General features: G+C 38.6%; 1 protein-coding gene across 2 annotated transcripts in view; it reads left to right on the top strand.

Annotated features, from left to right (window-relative positions):
• LOC105442843 (neural-cadherin-like) overlaps nt 1–22,435 on the top strand; it is a 72,551-nt gene that overhangs the window by 16,144 nt on the left and 33,972 nt on the right. For both annotated transcript variants that reach the window (XM_030975151.1, XM_030975152.1), the window contains exons 3-10: nt 4,290–4,475; nt 5,536–5,776; nt 15,757–15,967; nt 17,798–17,909; nt 18,479–18,871; nt 19,630–19,832; nt 21,039–21,309; nt 21,740–21,927. In XM_030975151.1, coding sequence (XP_030831011.1) covers nt 4,290–4,475; nt 5,536–5,776; nt 15,757–15,967; nt 17,798–17,909; nt 18,479–18,871; nt 19,630–19,832; nt 21,039–21,309; nt 21,740–21,927 — 1,805 coding nt within the window. The remainder of the gene's footprint in view (nt 1–4,289; nt 4,476–5,535; nt 5,777–15,756; nt 15,968–17,797; nt 17,910–18,478; nt 18,872–19,629; nt 19,833–21,038; nt 21,310–21,739; nt 21,928–22,435) is intronic.

Here is a 22,435-nt window from a genome sequence, read left to right on the forward strand (position 1 = left end):
AAACATTCACAATATACATTTGTAAGGCAATTCCAACAAATAACACAACAGAACAGAAGTATCAAAATGTGGGGGGTCAAACAAAGGTCAAAGGCTGTCAAAGGCTTGTCCGTAAACTATATAAGTAATCAAATATAAAATAAGTGGTACAACAGGAAGAAAGAGAAAAACAAGACAAACGTATTTTGAATTGATGATTGTGTAGATTTCATCACAGCATGTACATGTACAAGGCTCCTTCACTCAATCATATTTACTGTATACAGTTATACACACTCTCATTTTTTACAAGCAAGTTTCAGCCAAAATAAAAAAAAAATAGAAAATGTTTGGTCAAGAAAAATTGTATATAATGTATATGGTACACCTGTATACATGTACATGTACATACAGACATATTGGCTCGACAGAACAGGTGTATTGAAAAGTTACGCGGTCAAGTCCTTCATTTTGATTGTCACGTCTCATTTCCCTCTGAACATCATCATCACCATCATCATCATCATTGCCTTGTAATTGACTTTCATGACAGCAATATCCCTTCCCTAATTGCTCTTCACAATCCCTGGATTGATATCATAATCCAACCATGACTACAAAGTCATCTTCTATTTTAATAATAAAGGGCAGTTAGGACACTGGAACTGATTTGAAAAAAAGTATACCATAGCCCCAGATGTACAGGTTTGTAAATGTACATGTACAGTGTTTATGATAATTGATAATGTTTGTAGGCTAGCCGCTGGCAGTGCTCTTTGTTCAATTTAGTTTAATGTCGCCCTATTTCTACTTGAATATTATGCAATATTTGAAAAATATCAATGTTGTAAAGCTCAATGAAGTATTCACGCTGAGTAAGTCACTATTATTACATTGTACAAGTTGATAAAATGAGAAATTTGCTATTAAGTTAGGTTTAAATACAGTGTATACTGTATAAGAAACATGGTGCTGTTCAAATTCTAAAGAATTTTACGGAAGTAATATTGGGAAAATTTGTTGTACCGTATTTATAGTTATGGTACATTGTGATATAGGTCCTTTTAAAAAAATAGTGATTTTCTATATTTACATATTTTCTTGGAATGAAGTCTCTCCATCATTTTTTGCCTATATTATTCATTTACATGTTCAAGTCAACATTTCATATCGCATACGTGTAGGCATACATGTCCTATGTAATTATTTACCACCATATCTTTCCCAAAGTACATGTTTACATACAATATACCTGCATTATCTGCATATTGAAAAGAATATGTCTTGCAAACAAGTACCGTGGAGGGGCAAAAACAACTTTGTACAGCCATACAGATAAAATATGTGGAGTAAACAATAACATTCCATTGTCATGACCAAAGTTTTCCATGAGTCTCAACAAACATCTTTCATGCGAGGTCAAAGGTTTAAATGATTCTGTTTTTTTTCTTTTCTCTCTCTCTCTCTCTCTCTCTCTCTCTCTCTATCTCTAGCTCAATTTCGTTTTGTATCTTTTTGTATCTCTTCTCATCTCTTTAAACGATAGCCCTGTTTGATGTTTTGTTTTAGGCAGGTACAGTACTGTTTTTTCTGCTCCTTTTGCAGCCACTCTAAAGTAAAATATGACATCTACAGGGTGTACACAACGCATTACCAAAGAAATCTATTTAAAAACTTCACAGAAAACAATATAACGGCTGTCATATAAACATGTATACATCTATTATGTACAGTCATGGTGAGGACATAGTCTTTTCATTTGTCAAGGATTTGTAAAAGAATGATATTGTTTGTGTGCATCCAGCCATGGCAGAAGAAGGAGAAGGCGCGGTTCCATTATGCACGCACACACACTCTCAAGGTACACATGCAATGCTTGTCTGCATTCCGCACGATTGACTCACCCCACTTCAACTGCACAATGATGCAGAGTAGAGGCCGTTCGTTCGTTCTCTGCATTTTGTGGTGAACCTGTAGATTGTATGCAGGCTTTTGTGTATGAATCTGGCCGCTTTGTGCGGGGGGGTGTGTGTGCGTGGTGTGCAAACGGTTAGAGAAATGTACCCTCTCTGAATACTCTTCGTTCAGTGAACTGACACAGCGGGGGCTGTATTGCATTTGAACTTGCCACCTGCAGATTTCCATATGAATCATGTTTATTAAATAGATGGCTTTTGAGAAATTTGTATGAATACATTTTTATTTCTCTCTAACTTGCGTTAACCTGTATTGGAAAAGTATACATGTAGGCTTACTGGCTTACTGGCTTATACTACATACATGTAGTAATGCTGCAGTATACATGCATATTATATATACATGTATATATATATATATATATATATATAATATATATATTCCTAATGTTTATTTATGTACTCTTGTACAGTAAGCCTAGATTTGTAGATGATACACTGACTTGCATACATCTAGTTCTTACAGCCTACATACTGTACATATTTTGAAAAGCTGAAATAATATAATCACTTAATTACTTACATAATATATTTACAAATTACCAGTAGTTTTTCCATGAAAATTCACAATTGCACATGCATGTTCAATCAACATTATCTCAAAGAAAGTTCTGCTTTATTTTAAACATAAAAACTGTTTCACTACTATCATTTATGAACAAGTTGTACATACATGTACCGGTATGTACAATTACACCAACTCTAAACATGTGGAGAAAAGGTCTACATTATTACAACTACATTGTGAACCTCCTTTTCCAAATTGGGGGAAAGGGGAGGGGATGCAAAAAAGACTGTGTCTATTGTACTGTGAATTACTCATCAAAACTCAAGTCTCAGGTGAGATGGACAAAGACAAACTTTGTTTGGATTACAAAGGGGAGAATTCCATGTTTGGCCTTTAATCCTCAACCCTTTTGTGTCAACAAATCAAGGAAGTACTGGTAGGCCTATACATGTATACAGTAGGCCCATTCACACTGCAGAAAACCCCGGTTGAAAAACCAACGTTTCTTTTTTAAACTACGATTTACACTACTGGAAAATCATAGAAAAAATATCAGTGTTAGATTTTCTGTTTTTTTCTTTCTGAGTTGTGGGCATGCAATTTACCTATTGCTGCTCTGCATGTGTTAACGCTGAAGCGAGGAGAGTCATGAGACCCCAAAAAGGAATAACCTACTGGTGTTTTGAAAGTAAGCATTCACATGCACTGCAAAAACCAGTACAGTTTTCGGCTGGCGATTAAAAATCAAACACACTCCAGAGTTGGGTCTTTCTATTTTGGTTTTTCGTTATGGGTAGATACCTAGGAACTTAAGATAAAACTCCAGAATGTGAGAAAAAACCAAGCAGTTTTTGTTTGTTGTGTAAATGCCCCTATACAGTGGGGGAAATGGATGGACAGTATTATTGATAGTGTAAAAATTCAATATACAGCTTTAAGCTTTGGCTTCTTGTTACTTCTTTGGTAAAGAACTGACACTTGTATAAAAAATGCATATCTTTTATCGTTATGTCACATTCTGTTCTATAGTTACACACATGTACATGTAGGTCTACAGTGAAAAAAAAACACTTCATGTTATACTGTTCTCATTATGTCTCATTATCTCTATAAATGGGCAACTCTAAGCCTTTTCCCCCATTCATAATTTATAACCACATGTACATGTACATGTACATGATATACTTGTATGTCTGATAACAGTTTCAAGCTGATATGCCTATTAGTGCTTGAATCCGAAAAAACATCAAATACGGTTACATTTTTGTGTTGATTAATGTTCACAATTCCAGACAGTGAAAAAAATACATGGGGGCTCGGGCGATGTAGCCCCCCGATAATCAGAAAAGAGCCCCTGTAAATTTGCATAGCGTTCAATGCAAAACAAATTTTAGAATGTTATTTTCATGCGGGAAAGCGTGAAAAGTAGCCCCCGAAAAATAAATGTTAATTTTTTCCCTGATTCCAGAATAAACTAAATAATACTACTTCATTACATACCAGTATATGGGACACCTTTGACTATTTACCTTAATAATATGTTTGATTCTAAGCCCAAGATAAATCAATGTTGAGTTAATTGGAAATGTGTTGTATCATGTACTAAAATCAAAGTTTACCGATGGTTTAAAGATGCTCATGCATGTGAAGTAGGCAACTTGGCGATCACTACATAACACTGTGCGTACGTCCGTGTGCTGATTTCTATATACATGTACATGTACCCACGCTTGAACAACTTAAATAGGTAAAAGCTTATACTATAATCTTTCCCTTCATCATTTAATTTCATCAATTTCTCTTTTTTTTTCCTTCAATATTTGTAGATGCACTTGACACATTGGTGGTGACCTTTGACATCCTGGATGCCGATGACCTCCCGGTCTGGACCATGCCGGTGTACCCCTACATCGCTGTGGTGCCTACGGATGCCCCCAATCAGGCCTGCATCTACACCCTCGAAGCCTCTGACCAAGACTTGGGAAGCGACATCACTTACTCTTTGAGGGCAGGTAGGTTACAACCGGGAATAGGGGCCGAGAGCAATTCGCCCTCTAGAAGCTAAACAGTGCCTCTTTAAAATCTTTTGGAGTGTAAATCCACTGTTATACAAATTTAGATCCTGCCAAGTTTCAACCAGGGATAGAGGCTGAGAGCAATTTGCCTCCATACAGTTAAAAAAATGCCCCCTTTGAAATAATAATTTTTAAAAACCCACTATAAAATAATAATTTTTAAAAGCCCACTATAAAATAATACAAACTTGGATCCTGCCAAGTTACAGGTAGATACATAATATGAAATTGTCTTACAACAAGACCAACCCAGGCAGTGAAAAAAACAAACACATTGCAAGCAGGTAGGTTTCAACCGGGGATAGGGCCAAGAGCAATTCGCCCCCTAAAAGCTAAACAGTGCCCCTTTAATTTTTTTGTGTGTTAATCCACTGTTATACAAATTTTGATCCTGCCAAGTTAGATATAAAATATATAATTGCCTAACAATAACAAGACCAAGGGTCCAAGACCCAGGCAGTGAAATTACAAACACATTTCAAGCAGGAAGGTTTCAACCAGGGATAGAGGCTGAGAGCAATTTGCCTCCTTTAAGTAAAAAAAAAAAGTGCCCCCTTTGAAATGATTACCGGTATTTAAAAAAAAACACTATAAAATAATACAAATTTGGATCCTGGTAATTTAGATGGATTGAAAAATGTAAAATAACATCACAAAGCCAGTATTTATTAGTGCTGATGTTTTTTTATTCTTTGTCCATACCTTTGTTGTTGAGACTTTACTTTGATTTTTTTTTGTTTCCGAGTAGCAGTATCTTCTAAACTTTCTAAAGATAAGTGCTCAGCATATATACATGTAAGTAGAAGTAATGATATCGTTCCTACATTATCAAAGACAACATTTAATACTTTCGGTACTGCACCATTTTTGTTGAACATGCATTTCCAATATAAAGTCAAGTCAGGCTTCATAATCAAGGGGTTAAAATTTGTTACTCTATCTCATATAAAATACCTATCTTCTGAAATATAATATTCTGTGACATACGTACTTACAGGTGGAGATGGCGCTTTCACTGTGGGCGAAACAGATGGCTGCGTTTACACGGCCATCGTAAGCGGGTTTCCGGGCTACGTGCAGGATCTAGAGTACATCCTCAGCGTGATGGCGACGGGTACGAGCGGTAGTTTTGATGGAGGGGTAACCGGGACCGTCCGCGTCTACGGCGGCTCGTACCCACCTCAGTTCAGCCAAGAAGAATACAGTGCTTCGGTGCTGGAGGACCAGGCTAATCAGGCGTAAGTTATACTCTTAATTTCTCTCTCTCTATCTCTCTCTCTCTCTCTCTCTCTCTCTCTCCCTTCCTCCCTCCCTCTCTCCCTCCCTCCCTCCCTCCCTCTCTATGTATGTATGACTGTGTATGCATATATGTATGTATCTATCTATCTATCTTTAATTAGAAAAGGAATATATGAAAACAATGCCATTTGTATTTTTTTTTACTGTCAGATCAGAAACGTTGGCAGCATGAAACTTTCTTGAAATGTCAATGGCAGTGATTTTGACAGCAAGAAGCTATTGCAAGTTCGCAAAAATAAAGTGCTTATGTCAGTTGAGATTCGTTTTTGCAGTATAAATAACTCACAAAATTATAGACATCATGAACCAAATTTGACTGGTGCTAAAAGAAGTTATCCAATAAAGTCTACTTCTACCGTCTCCTTCTACCATCTACTACTTCTACTTCTACCGTAAATGGAGAAGTCTTGTACTGTTGTCACCTCCTATCTGATTCTACTTTGATACTATGTTTGACTGATTTTCATTTGTTGAATAGTACATGTACAGGTACCTTTAATGGGATCCGGTAACTTTGTCTTAGATCCTTTAAAAAATATCCTTGGTTTAGCTCATGCTGCAATGAATAGTTGAAGAAAGGGAAAAATGAAGTTTGGGAGTCCAGCCGTAAATGGAGATATTAAGCTGTGAAGCTTATTTATTCGATCTGTAAAAAACAGATAAAATAACAGTGACAGATTTAGTATATCATTCTTGACATGAGATACAATACCAAACATCTGAATAAACCAAGTAATCTATAAAGATTCATTTAAACACATTTTGCTTCCGAACTATTAACTGTCAATCTTGACCTCGTCCTTTAACTATCAGATGTTCAGAGCCAATGGCTACAAAACCTTTTGCATTCTCTAATATATGCATTACTTTCAAACACTCATACTTTCAGAGTTTCTCAAACAGACCTGACTTCCCTTTAAACAGATTAATGTCAATTTGCATGAACCAAAATAAATGTAAACATCTCTATCTTGCATCTATACACAAGCTTGATTATTCACATTTATATGCACAGAATAATTTCTTCTAGAAACCTCAACATTGGATTGTCACTTTAAATGTATTGTATGACCTTCACTGACTTTGACAGGCACCTGATTTGCATATTTCTGCTCGCCTAAGAAAAACTGTCTCATAAAATGTCTTCATACAATTCAACCCTGTTTGATAAATTAAACTGAAATACCTGACTTGCTCTAAAACTTCCCAGTAATAATCTAGAGATTTACACTTCAATGCAAAATAAACTATCTGGCATAACTTGTAATTTACACCTGTAATTTACATCTGTAATCTACTCATGCAGTACACTACACTACAGCAATCCTTTTGAGTTTCATTATTAACTCTGAAATGAATAATCACTTTCTTTCAATTCTTAGTCAAAATACTATGCCAGAGGTGCAAAGCTTGACCTTTCACCAAGACAATAAATAGTGTCTTGCAACTTTTATACAAGCTAAATCAAATTCCACAGACCAACTTTTGTCACCCCAAAAAACTGCATAAAATCCAAGATTCTAGCATGCACAAATATAAACATCCTTTATCTTTAGGACTTCTACATATATACATTGTTTACTCTATAAATGACATAAAACAATATTTGCCTATTACTGTAATTCTGTTTTGACAATTATTATTGAACTGGAAAAAACACATGAATAAAAGTACGTCTTATGGGCGCGGCCATTTTAGGCGCAGCCATCTTGGGATTAATGCCACACGTGCATTATGCAAATGAGTTAAATACAGTTCTTTAGAATCCATTTTACAGTACAACTTGAATCTATCTTATTTTCCGTTTTATGAGTTCACATTCCAGTTTATATTAATCTAAACACTCACTTCTGTGGCGGGACAAAACTTCGTCGGAAATACTTGAATGGCAACTGACGGATTAACTGGTAAATGAGTCAAACTGGACTACATTTTTGACTGTGCACTGCGTTGACTGAAGAACATGGCGACAGTGCCGAACTTAACCTATGGTAGCTTATAAGAGCAAAAAAAGAGAAAATCTAAACCAAGCAAAAATCATCGCTCGGCGAAACATCCTCCCCACCCAATGAGGGAACTTTCCTCATGAAAAACATTAACATTAAATTAACACTTGCTATATTACTGTTCGTAGCCTTCAACAGGGTATACTGAATACACTTCCACAACGCGAGCGAGGGTCCATTTTCCACGTAACGCGTTGGCGTCAGCCATCAAAAACAATATCGTCGACACAAAAATTGCGACGATCAATGTTCCACTTCCATCTTGGCGTCAATAACGGGAGCACGTCTCTTCTCAAACGCTGCCAGAAGGCGTCTGCAATCCGTTGGACGAGCTCTACTCGATGCCTTGGGTTCTTGGGTTCTCGGAACGGCTCTTGTGCGACATCACTGGATGCACATCCTAACAGCATGTCATTAGGACTCAGATAGCTCCCATCATCAGGATCAGTCGGGATTCTGCCAATCGGCGGTTGATTGTCTGGATTGGCCACCTCTATCAGGCATGTATACAGATCAAACGGTGTCAGGATTTGCTCTCCAATGGCTCTCTTGAGAGCAGACTGGCAGCTCTTCACCAATGACTCGGCGCAGCCGTTGTGATGCGGGGCTATGAACGTCCATTTCGTTCCCTTTACAGTACAGAACTCCTTTAACACACGTTGAGCACCTACAAACTGAGTACTGTTATCACTCCAGATCTGTGATTGCTTCCCTCTCAAAGCAAAGATTTGACGAAGTATTTGAACAAACTCCATCGCGGAACATTCAGTTGCAAACTCTAAATGCAGACATGTGAACAAAACTGGTGGTGTATGTGGGGCTAGTCTTTCTCTGGGTAACTCGGTCATTTCCTGTGATTCTGCCTTCTGGTCAAATGCTCCACACACTGCACATTTGAACTTTTCAGTCTTTGCCAGTCTATGCCCCTTCAGAATCCAGTACCTCCTTCTGGCCTTTGCTGTGGTAGCTGCAACTCCAGTATGACCACTCATGTGAGCATGTCGTGTGGTCAAGGTAGATATCCCGTGTTCGAAAGGAAGCAGGTCTGGGTGTTCCCTTTCAAACGACATCTCAGCTCTATCTACTCTGTCTCCTACTCGGATGATGCCCGTACCGTCTGTGTGAGCACTAAGGGCTTTCAGTTCTCCCATATCGTCTCTGCCTTTCAGTGACTTCTTGGCATTCTGGATCAATACTGCTTCTCCTTGCTCCAACTCATCAGGTGTCAAAGTGCCAATGTTGTCATTATCACCAACATCAATTTCCTTCCTGCACTTTGATCTCAGATTTCGTACAAACTTCAGCACATATAATGTCACTCCTATCAACTTTCTCCAGCTGAAGAACCTCTTGCAGTCAATGACGTCCTCTTTGTTGGTTACTATCAAGACTGATTGTTCTTCTTTACCTCTTTCTGATTCAACTTTAGGCACCTTTCCCTCTAGCTTTGGTTCTTCTGGCCACTCTGACTTTGGTTGGCACAGAAAATCAGGTCCGTGCTGCCATCTGCCGTCAAACTCATCTTCACTCAAATCTTGGGTGAGATCATCTGCAACATTCACCTCTGCTTCTTGCCTGCTGATACCACTAGGATGGCACTGCACTGGATCATGACAAACTTCAACTGGTTCTGTCGTCCAGAAATCATTGAAGTCCACTGAGTTGGCAAGCATAACATTCATAACTATACTCTTGGTTGGCTGTTGCTTTGAGGTAGCTCCAAACACTACCCATCCTAAAGGTGAATGCCTTGCCAACATATTCCCTCTCTCTCTGGTTTCTCCTTTATGAAGCTTAGCATGATCGGTTCCTACTAACACATCGATGGATCCAAAACCACGGTGTAAAAGATCCTTCTTCAGGTGGAATGTCCTTGCAAGCTCATCAACCCGAACTTCTGCTACATTATCGTTGATGCACTCCAACCCAAGTGCCGACACTCCGTAAGCCTGCTTGCCTTCAAGTGACTGTAGTCTCATCCTATACAGTTTCGTCTTCACTGCTTCAACACGGCCTCCGACTTTCGTGATGTTGATCGTGATCGGTTTCCCAACCAAACCCATGTCGTCTGCCATCGACTGCTTCACAAGACTGATCTGGGATCCTGAGTCTATTAGACAGTTAGCTGTTGAACTCTTCTGATCTGGACCCAGCACTTTCACCGTAACCACTGGCAGTAGGGCGGAATTTCCAGCTACACTGGCTACTATCTCAGTTCTGGTTTCAACTTCCCTGTGCAGCAGAGGATGATGAAATGAAGAGCACTGCTCCCCATTTATCTCTTTAGAGCACCTCTTCCTTCTCTTGCAGGTTCTCATGTTGTGCTCTCTGCCTGCCTTCTTGAGACAACTAAAACATGCATGATTGTCTCTCATTAACTGAAACCTCTCTGTCTGACTCTTGGAGAGGACCTTCTGGCAATGTTCAACCCAATGATCAGAAGATTTGCAGATCCAGCATCTGTACTGGGTAAATTGGGTATTCTCACTGTTCTGTTTGTTGTCAGCACTTACATGGTGGACTGCATTCTTCTGTCTGCTGCTACTAGTTGCACTTCTAAGCGGTGCAGTGGCCCGCATACGTGTCATCATCTCCGTCTCCATCCAGTCCAGTAAGTGCTGCAAACGGACATCCTTGTCAGCACTTTCTACATGTCTGAACCACACCTTCCGGTCTTCGAGGGTCATCTTGCGCTCTATCAGAGCCAACGTTTGGCTGTTGTCAATGTCTTGTGGACAGCCAACTTCCTTCAGTGTATTGAAGCTTCGCCTCAACAGGTGCACCAGATCGCAAAATCTGGAGTCCTCTCCGTCCCTCAAATCCCTAAAAGAATTCACATCGTAGATAATGGCATCTGCTATAAATCGCCGGTCACCGAAAACAGAGTTCAGGTATGCCCAAGCAGCATCGTAGTCGTTGCCTACCCCTCTTATCATGTCCAAGGGCTTTCCCTGGAGGCAGGTACGCAGTATGGTGACCGCATCTCTCTTGCTATATCGAGTATCGATTAGATGATGAAAGTCCGATCGAAACGTAGCAAACTCTCTTACGTCACCGCTGAACTTTGGAAGTTTTGGGCGTTCCATCTGTACTTTGCAGGAGGTGACAACACGTGAGTCAACCTCTGCCTCTCTGCTCCAGGGTTCTTGTTAATTTTTCTGATAGCAGGCTATTTATGATTTACAGGAGGCTACTAAAATTGCAAAAGAAAAATCTCTGTGCACGTAGCGCACATCTCCATGTGCGCGAAGCGCACATCACGAGCGCGAAGCGCGAAGTCCCTTGCGGCCGGGGTCCAGGAAGCTTTAGGGTTTTAGATGCTCTCTGGTGCTATCTTAGCCTTATTTTTGAAGATATGACCACACTGTATGAGCCATAGTTTAATGATAAAGATCATGAATATTTTGGCTGAATAACTTACTTTTCATATGATATACAATATGAAATGAAAATGCTCCATTATTGTTTCTGATAAATCAATCATATTTGTGATGAATCTACAATTTTGAATTACATGATAATGATACAAGGTAGTCCTGGGCAAAAACAGTTAACTGACGTTTACAGGACCTTGTCAGTGAAGAAAATCGTTTGCGATGAAAAATTAAAAAAATAATAATTAATAATTATTTCTATAGACTCTAGGCCTACGAAAAAAAAATAGTTTTCGGTACTTTTCTTCCAATCGCCATGCGCTTAACGTTTATATGCAATATGCCACCTCTGTTTTTCGAATTGGTAAAATAGATCGCTAAAAGTAAAAGTAAAAATGTTACAACACGAAAAGAAAAGATCCAGAAAAAAACCTTTTTGTTGTTGTATTGAACCAATTATCAAATAGATATAAGGATTATATCGGTGTTGGACAAAGTTCTGAGTACATATGAGTACAAATTTTCATTTTTTATTCACAATACGGTAGATCTAACTTAGGATTACGAAGTATAAATAGCAATGCCAATGCGGGTGATCATTTGGACGCAGAGCGAGCTCTGGAGCTGGCCTCTTTAAATTATTGCGAGCGGAGTTCGCTGGCTTGAGCTTGTTTACGAACGTACGTCTACGGTCTAGTCTCTGTGACAGTGTATGTGTATAGCGTGCCGCACCGGTTGTGCAGCGCTCGTATTCTGAATCGAATCGTGCATCGCCAAATCAATCACAGTTTCACACTAGGCCTGAGTCAAACCGTTTAACCGACGGTTATCCGACCGCATTCATCAAAACCGTTTAGCATTTCTCGCTCCGGTTAACCGTTATTTGCATACATTTTGGAATGTGCTAATAGCCGATGATAAAGATAATCAAAGAAACCGCAGTGTAATGTTACACCCTGGCCGCTGCGCGCCAGCTTTCTGGCAGCAGTAATTCCCATGAATGAATTTGTAAACAATAAAACAACCAGCCCCCTTCTCTCTTTTCTCACCCTCTTTATTCCCTTCTCTTCTGCAATGTGTTCATCGCTCATGTACCTTTTCTTATTACTGCACTCTCAGCTCACAACTTTCTAAATGTTTACACATTCGATGGTCAGTTGCTCTCACATCCCTTCTCCCCCGAGTCTCTCTCTCTCTCTCTCTCAATATTAATATCCATCCCTTGCCGACTCGCCCCCTAAAATAATGTTCATATATAAATAAAATACAAAAATATTGATAACAATAATAATTGAATTTTTAGAAATATCAATCAACAAAGTCTTGAATATTGTGAGTAATTTAAGTTTTTGATCATTCTTCAATTCAGCCGATTAACACAGCCATCCTTTCTATCGAGTCTCACTTGTCTTACTTGTCTTACTCATGTCCCTGCCTCGTCCATGCAGGGACATGCAGGGACATGCTAGCCCATGCATGCTCTCTCAGTCACACACACATGTACACACAAACCTCCGGCGCCCAAATACACTGTACATACACACAGATGGAGAGCTCATGCTTGTCACATGCACACTTGTGGGCGTGGCTTCTTGACCTCCCACTGAACTGGGTACGGTGAAAGCACGCGCGGTCACCAACCTGTAATTTATGCTGGTATCAAACTCCACCCACATAGCTAGAGAACCTTCCTCATTGGTCACTAACTTGGATCAGCTCATTGCAGGGTGTGTCTTGGGTGTGTGTGATACACACTTCCACATAATTTCATATGGCAATGATACATGCAGGGAGCTCTCTCCCTGACCATGTGCAAACATTGCATTGCAAAGGCATATATAAACACGTCACAGATCAGCTATCTTCACAGAGTAACTTTGCAAGGTTAATCATGATATCAAGTACAGATGAGGAATAATAAGACATGTTTTATGTTGTTTATTAGTGGTCTCTGTTTATCAGGATGACCCAATTTGTGCCATAGTCCGGGGCTGGGAATGCTCAGCCCGACAGTCTGAAGACCAGCAGGGTTTGAGATAGCGACTTGACCGAATATGATGTGATTTTTGTATTATTATTTTTTTTTTTTTTGGAGAGGCTTACAGCCGGCTACGATTGCCGTTACAGCCGGAAAAAATAGCCGGTTGCCGGCTATTAACAAGAACCCTGCTGCTCACAGTCTCATTCTCTTGCCCTGCTGTCTCTGCGGCTACAGACGATGCAGCAGTAGCTCCGATTGGACCATCACTCACATCCGGTACAGTTACAATTGCCTTTGACTTGGCATGGTCCCTTATTCTCATCTGCATATCAATGAATGTAGACTGGCAGCTTTCCAACCAGGCTTCCTCTTTAATGAATTCATCATCATCATCAATGGTCTCACAGAAGGCCTCATGCCTTTTCTCTAAATCTATAAATGTAACTTGCAAACCTTGGAAAGCTTCGTCAACCTCCTCAAGGTCCCTGTCATGGTCCAACAAATGCTGCAAGGCGTTGGACATCCGGGTTAGCTTAGCCTTTGCAGTTCTCCTCTTGATCTTGAGGTCCTTTACATCTTGTTCAGTTGTCATCTTGGTTAACTTAATCCCTTCGTCTCCTATTCCAGGTCAGCGTAGAAATCGAATGCAATGAATAGTTGAAGAAAGGGAAAAATGAAGTTTGGGAGTCCAGCCGTAAATGGAGATATTAAGCTGTGAAGCTTATTTATTCGATCTGTAAAAAACAGATAAAATAACAGTGACAGATTTAGTATATCATTCTTGACATGAGATACAATACCAAACATCTGAATAAACCAAGTAATCTATAAAGATTCATTTAAACACATTTTGCTTCCGAACTATTAACTGTCAATCTTGACCTCGTCCTTTAACTATCAGATGTTCAGAGCCAATGGCTACAAAACCTTTTGCATTCTCTAATATATGCATTACTTTCAAACACTCATACTTTCAGAGTTTCTCAAACAGACCTGACTTCCCTTTAAACAGATTAATGTCAATTTGCATGAACCAAAATAAATGTAAACATCTCTATCTTGCATCTATACACAAGCTTGATTATTCACATTTATATGCACAGAATAATTTCTTCTAGAAACCTCAACATTGGATTGTCACTTTAAATGTATTGTATGACCTTCACTGACTTTGACAGGCACCTGATTTGCATATTTCTGCTCGCCTAAGAAAAACTGTCTCATAAAATGTCTTCATACAATTCAACCCTGTTTGATAAATTAAACTGAAATACCTGACTTGCTCTAAAACTTCCCAGTAATAATCTAGAGATTTACACTTCAATGCAAAATAAACTATCTGGCATAACTTGTAATTTACACCTGTAATTTACATCTGTAATCTACTCATGCAGTACACTACACTACAGCAATCCTTTTGAGTTTCATTATTAACTCTGAAATGAATAATCACTTTCTTTCAATTCTTAGTCAAAATACTATGCCAGAGGTGCAAAGCTTGACCTTTCACCAAGACAATAAATAGTGTCTTGCAACTTTTATACAAGCTAAATCAAATTCCACAGACCAACTTTTGTCACCCCAAAAAACTGCATAAAATCCAAGATTCTAGCATGCACAAATATAAACATCCTTTATCTTTAGGACTTCTACATATATACATTGTTTACTCTATAAATGACATAAAACAATATTTGCCTATTACTGTAATTCTGTTTTGACAATTATTATTGAACTGGAAAAAACACATGAATAAAAGTACGTCTTATGGGCGCGGCCATTTTAGGCGCAGCCATCTTGGGATTAATGCCACACGTGCATTATGCAAATGAGTTAAATACAGTTCTTTAGAATCCATTTTACAGTACAACTTGAATCTATCTTATTTTCCGTTTTATGAGTTCACATTCCAGTTTATATTAATCTAAACACTCACTTCTGTGGCGGGACAAAACTTCGTCGGAAATACTTGAATGGCAACTGACGGATTAACTGGTAAATGAGTCAAACTGGACTACATTTTTGACTGTGCACTGCGTTGACTGAAGAACATGGCGACAGTGCCGAACTTAACCTATGGTAGCTTATAAGAGCAAAAAAAGAGAAAATCTAAACCAAGCAAAAATCATCGCTCGGCGAAACATATACCTTGAGGTAAAGTCAGGAACCCCATGACATTTACAAGCCGATCGCCTGTCTGATATCAAGACATTTATGATTGAAAATCGAAATCAAATTTTGCGTTTGCCTAACAGTCTAACACTAAAGTCTATTGGGGAAAACGAGTATGGTAAAACTGGTCACTCAAAGGTTTTTACTGTTTTGAGGCACTTCTTGATCATTTTGAAGCGCAATTTTTTTAGGGCTTCAATTTAACACCATATCACAGACACTGATATCACATAGGGCTGTGCATCTCAGATTTAACATTGTTAATCCATCCCTTTTTTTAAAGCAAAATTAAAAGTTACACTGAGCTAAAAACAAACTAAAACTAAAAGAGCTGCGTTGTGTGAAAGCGTGTCTCAGCACCTAACTCCAAACCATTGTCTCCTTAGGGTCATCCAAGTCACAGCATCATCCTTCTCACGCAACGTTCCATTGACCTACTCCATCGTCGGCCCAGAAAACAGACCCCTCCACACCATCAACCCCAACGACGGTACCATCACTCTCGTAGACGCCATCTTAGCAGAGGATCTGCTATCCTACTTCTTGACAGTGAGGGCCACGGAACAGGTGGTTGATGGACTCTCGTCTGAAGTTAGGGTAGGTATACCAGGCCTGATAATTACCCAATTTAAATCGGTTTCCCAATTTTATTTATTTTTTAATATTTTTTAGAAAACAATTTTCCTGATTTTCCCCTTATTTTTCCTATTTTTCCCTTTCTTTCCCGATTTTTTTCCAATCTTTTCCAATTTTTTTCCAATTTTCTTTTTTTTTTTCCTGAATCTTTTTTTGATTTTTGTTACTCAAGGGGGAGGTAGTATACCCCTTATTACGCCATATTCACAATCCAAAATGAGATTACTCCTATGAAAGGGAATAGTTCAACTTTCTTGTTAATGGCTATTCTAAAATATCACATTTTTGTAGAGAAAGATAACCCCCCAAAAGAAAGCACAAAATAAGAACAATAATAATAACCACAATCAAACAAAGAATGACATTTGAAAAAAAACATGAGTGAAGCGTTCTTATAATAAAGGACAATAGTGAAGTGATGAACACAGAAAAGAAACTTGCCAAGAACCACATAGATTGAAAACACCAACATAGATATTTGTGTGTGGTGACATCACACTTACTTGTAAGAGTTGATGTTTTCATAGCTAAATTTCAATAAGTTGTGTACTGGTATAAGGCAAAATGGAAGATGGATTCCTTTACAATAGTACCGGTAGTTATTTCTATTTTAGATTTGAAGAGAATTGTATCCTACCAGGAAGCACTGTTGAATGAAAAGTTACCTGTACAGTATAGTTTTGCAAAATGGAAGATGAATTCCTTTACAATAGTACCTGTAGTTATTTATATTTTAGATTTGAAGAGAATTGTATCCTACCAGGAAGCACTGTTGAATGAAAAGTTACCTGTACAGTATAGTTTTGCAAAATGGAAGATGAATTCCTTTACAATAGTACCGGTAGTTATTTATATTTTAGATTTGAAGAGAATTGTATCCTACCAGGAAGCACTGTTGAATGAAAAGTTACCTGTACAGTATAGTTTTGCAAAATGGAAGATGAATTCCTTTACAATAGTACCTGTAGTTATTTATATTTTAGATTTGAAGAGAATTGTATCCTACCAGGAAGCACTGTTGAATGAAAAGTTACCTGTACAGTATAGTTTTGCCTTAGGATATCAAACGCTGGATTATCATTGCCATGACATCAGCCAAGCTTCCGTGTCAATCATGCTCTTGATCAGTAAATGAAGTGTTCGATTCCAAAACATCCATAAGCAAAGTTCAGAGAAAATTTCTCATTATCAATTTGAAATGAAACTCAGTCATATGGGACTATTGTGTACAGGGATGACGTAATCACTCTTATTAAAAAAAATTACGGTCCATAGTTTTTGTGTAATTAATCAATCGGTTTAAAAAAAATATGTGGATGTAGAATGTTTTGGAACCGAACACATTTTTTCTAAGGCTCGATCTAATTATTTTCTCATAGGAAAGGTAAGTTTTTGATTTGTCAATGTGCATGTATGAACCATCCAATCTCTCTCATTCTTTCTATTTTTCTTGTGCGCCTCGTAATAGAATTGTCAAGATAGACGGCGCTATATAAATGCCTATTATTATTATTATTATTAACCTAGTACTAGAAATTAGAATATTCTTCAAAGAGGTCAACTTTGATCTAAACTGGATATGGCATGCTTAGGAACTGAACACTTCTTTCTTTACATTATATTTTATCACCTGACGAAGTGTTGACGAACCGTCGTGATCTTTTAGATTCCTTGTTGACCATACATTGCAAGACAAACAAATATAACTAGCGATATTATTTTCGATGCTCCATCTGCAGTGAGTAATATATTTAGCATTATTGAACTCTTCTTATACTCTTTTCAACCTAGGTCAATGTGATGGTTGAAGATGTTAACAACTGTGTTCCTACTTTTGGACAAGACATTTTGAGTTTCAATGACGTTCTCGAAACAACCGCTATTGGAGAGCCCGTTGGTACAGGTGAGTTCTATTTTCTTTCGTATGTACAGTCAAACCTGTCTATAAAGACCACCCAAGGGAAACAGAGAAAAATGGCCACTGTAGACAGGTGGCCTTTCTAGACAGGTTGTACAATACACGATTCTTTCTCAAGGGAGACAAAATGCATGGCCACTATAGACAGGTGGTCTTTATAGAAAGGTGGTCGCTAATACAGGTTTGACTGTATTATCATCATCATCATCATCATCATCATCATCATCATCATAAAATTCTGTTTTACCAATGCTGTGGGAGTGGATATTTCATTTCCCTTTGCAGCATCCACCTGGGTGAGGCCCAGGGTGCGTTCAAGTGATTTTTGAACAAACATGAATCACAAATCAAAATGCCGTTACACAACACAGTTACTGCGGGAGATCGTTCAAGCGATTTTCATCAACAGTAGCTGCGACCATGAAAATCTCAGAATCTCAGTTTTCAAACAGGGCTATTTTTTCTTCACCACTGTAATGTTTAAACCATCTTTCATCCTTTTGATAAGTTCTTAATCATTTCATTGAACTTTGCGCCATACATTTCATCCTCAGTTACGGCTACCGACTGCGACGTGGGGCCGAATGCGGAGTTAACCTACTCCATCACCACCCCCAGCAGCGGCTTCACGATTGGCAGTGACACCGGGGTGCTCTCCCCCGCCGTCGTCTTGGACTATGAGGAAGGGGAGCGCTTCTACACCTTTGCCATCTCCGCCACCGATGGGGGAACTCCCCAGCTGAGCAGCACCGCCACCGTGGTCATCTCCATCGCCAACGATGAGGAGGCTCCCTACTTCACGCCACCCTCATACAGGTTCAGAATGGACGAAGTTGCACAGGTCAACTATGAAGTGGGAACGGTGTATGCAAGCGACGACGATGTAAACGACGTGCTGACCCTTTCCATCGATGGTGGAGATGGCACATTCAGGATCGACCAATTTGGTAAACTGTCTCTTCATCTTATCTTCAGTACTTAGTTGAGATATTACTGAGTATTCCTTGCACACTGCAACCTTGATAACTGGTTTGGTATAGAACTTTAAATGTTAAATTGTAATCCAACACATGTGTTTTCATTAATTTTCCAATGTCCAGTATTTTCTCACTCTGGCAAATTAGCATAGGCTTTTTTGTGTACAAAATAGCTAATTCTAGGTGATTTTCAGACCCTCTGATCAATTCTAACTGGCATCCCTGGTGATAGGTCAGAGTAAAACAAAAGTTCCAGGATATGTATCACCTTTACGCTACCCTAGGGGCAGTGTCCAGGGGGGTGTTTTACAAAGATCTTACTTAACTCCAAGCTGGACTTAAAACATTATGTAGAGCCATTTGTAGCCTTGAAATAAAATACATTAAAGCAATAAATTCAAGTATTTTAGACTTTTTATAAATTCCAAATCAAGAATATGAAATTTCTTTGATAATAGAAAATATGAATGATTAGAATCAACATTTTATGCCTTTTAAAATAGCTTTTACAAAATATTTCATAGATGCTAAACAGCTTTCCATAAACGTAAAGTCTAACTTAGAGATAAGTTAAACTTAGGATCTTTTTAAACATCCCCCCCCCCCCTGGTGTCACAGTGTAAGTATTATTTGTAGAGGCACACTGTATATCTCCAAAACCTTTTAAGGTAAGGTGTTATGAAAATCCTAATGGAACTTTCTAACTCTTCAATCTGTATCACTTGCAGGAGTTATCTCTGTGGCCAGAGCAGCGGTCGAATCTAGCTATATGTTTGCTGTCGTGGCTACAGACATGGCGAACAACGAAGCCAATGCAACCGTTGAAATCTCTGTCACCGATCTCAACGACAACATTCCAATATTTCCAGAGTGTGATAATTACAGAGGAGAAGTGTCTGAAGATGCAACCATTGACACGGACGTCATAACAGTGAGTGTAGACGGTATCGTCTGTTGAGATCTAGAAGGGCAATTTCATTTCATTTATTTATTTAAGCACGGAGGCCTACCTCAGCCCGCGGACTGTTCGTCCGTAGGGCCGTGCATATACATAAAAAACATACGATATCAAAATAACATATAAACAACATAATTCAACATAATAATGATAACATAAATATATACAAAACAAATATAACATACACTAAAAATACATATGAAATATCTAAAGGGGACGGGGATTACTCATTAATGGCTCTTGATTCCATATACTTATTTAGATTACGTTTGAAATTCATGATAGATAATTCACGTTTAAGTTCTGGTGAGATTGAGTTCCAGCACTTCGCACCGAAGTCTCAAAACATGTTTTTGATTTAGGTAGTAAGAAATTATTAATTGAATTTCTCATATATTATAATTACATTTTTTTAGTTCAAATAAATCTAGCAAGTAATAACTCTGAATCAATTGATGGGTGAGTTCTGACATCCAAATGAATAAACATGCGCTGGTATCAGAACAATCAATCTTATTTCATGAATTACACAGTTCGGACCACTTTGGTCATTTCGTTTGGTGGCTAGCATTTTGCTGCGCTGCACTGGTCGAACGATATGGACCCGCGAGCGCAAGAATTGGCCTGTCGCGGCTAGCCGGCGGGAGCACTGTTACTTGTGTCTCCAATCCATTGGGGTTATGATAGCGGAGACCCGTGGTCTCAAACCTGCCTGTCTACCGAGTTACCATGCATTATTGTTCCTTTTACAGTCCTCTTCACAAAGGGAGGATATTTTTCGTAATAAACCTGTTTTCCAATTACCAATATCCTGGATTATAAGATGATGACGTGGATCCTAATCAAATGATTGGTTGAAAGCGTACACGTGACCAGGCATTTATTTTGCCTAACGCGTAATCGCGCATAATTTAGGTAATGACCGGTCATCATAAAAATCATGTTAGAAAACATCATTTTATAAAACAAATATAACATAATCTTATAAAACAAATAATACACATCATTTTGTTCGGGCATTAGTAAAATTAGTCACACTTGGTACCTTCAAAACAGTCCAAACGTTAGACTGTTCCAAAGGTACCTCGTGTGGGTAATTCTTACTAATGCCCTCACTGATGTGTATTATTTGTATACTATTGTACAACATGTTGTATGCCGCATCTTGTTCCTCCGTAGGTGACGGCGACAGACTCTGACCAGGGATCCAACGCCGAGATTAGTTACAAGCTCTCGTCTAACAGTGATGCAAGCCGGTTCTTCCGGGTTGACCAGAACGGCCTCATCACCACCAATACCTTGCTGGATCGTGAGACCACTGCAGTCTTTGAGGTGACGGTTGAAGCAGAGGATGATGGGAACCCCGCTCTGACAGGGTTCTGTACGTTCACCGTCGAAGTGACGGATGTGAACGACAACTTCCCTGCATTTCCTTTCACGGGATATCAAAGTAAGCAAAGTGACAATATCGTTATTTCTTGCTTTTTAAAAAGTTTTTTGATTTTTTTTTGCAGGATAATAAAAGTTTTGAAAAATAGCAATACCTTTATTCTTGCTTTAAGAAAATGCAGTTTTTTTGACAGGATATTAAAGTGGGCATAATTGACAATACCATAATTTGTTTACTTTACGAAAATGAAGTTTGGGGTTAAAGAATTTTTGTACCTCATAGATGTTCCATAAACTCTAGTGGTGGGTCACATAAATTTGATTGCAGGCCAATTTGTGCTCTTGCAGACGTCACTATTCGTGAATTCCCCTTCATGCATTTCAGTTGAACGTAAGATTTCAAACAGCTCCTTTATGTTTTGCAAAGTGATAATGATGGCCCTTGAAAATACATCCTTGCTGACTTTGTACTTTGATGTGTTCTATTACAGCTTCAATATCAACCAGTGCAGCACCTTTGGATGTAGTAATAGAGGTGCAAGCCGATGATCTGGATTTAGATTCAGATTTGACATACTCTCTTAGCGCAGCAGATGGTGGTGAATGCAATACTGGATATTTTATTATTGAGCCCGCTACAGGACGCATCATTGTTAGACAAGACCTTTCTCCACTAATAGTAAGTGACACTATGACTTGTATTCATAAGGATGGGACTGAGTTAAACCTGTTATTTACTATTATTCTGCAGCAAAATAAATCAACGATATTGATTTCCAGAAGTGGGGTTCAAGAAAGTGAAAATAGAGCTTGATTTTAGGATGCCATGATTTTTTTAAATACGTTTACTTAGCTACAGAAATTGGTTATGTTTAAGTATTTCCAGTAAAGGAATAAAGAGGTTGACACCCAGAGCTTCATAAATTAGTGAAATAAATCTGCCGCCTTAACCCTATATAGCCTGGGGGGGGGGCTTTAGAAGCCCCTCCCCCTCTACATTTTTTGCAATAATTCTTTAATGCAAAAGAATCTTGCGCTGAAATTGTATGACTTTTTTCTTTTGAGTCTTGCGTATCATTGATTATTTCTTTTTGAGAATTGGACCTACCTTTACGAAGTCATGTGACCTTTTGCCTTTGCATGTCAGCCCGAAAATCGCTCTTTTTCGTAGATTGGGTACAAAACAT

Source organism: Strongylocentrotus purpuratus, unplaced genomic scaffold, assembly GCF_000002235.5.
Source record: "Strongylocentrotus purpuratus isolate Spur 01 unplaced genomic scaffold, Spur_5.0 spur5_scaffold_8, whole genome shotgun sequence".
NCBI classification, from domain to species: domain Eukaryota; kingdom Metazoa; phylum Echinodermata; class Echinoidea; order Camarodonta; family Strongylocentrotidae; genus Strongylocentrotus; species Strongylocentrotus purpuratus.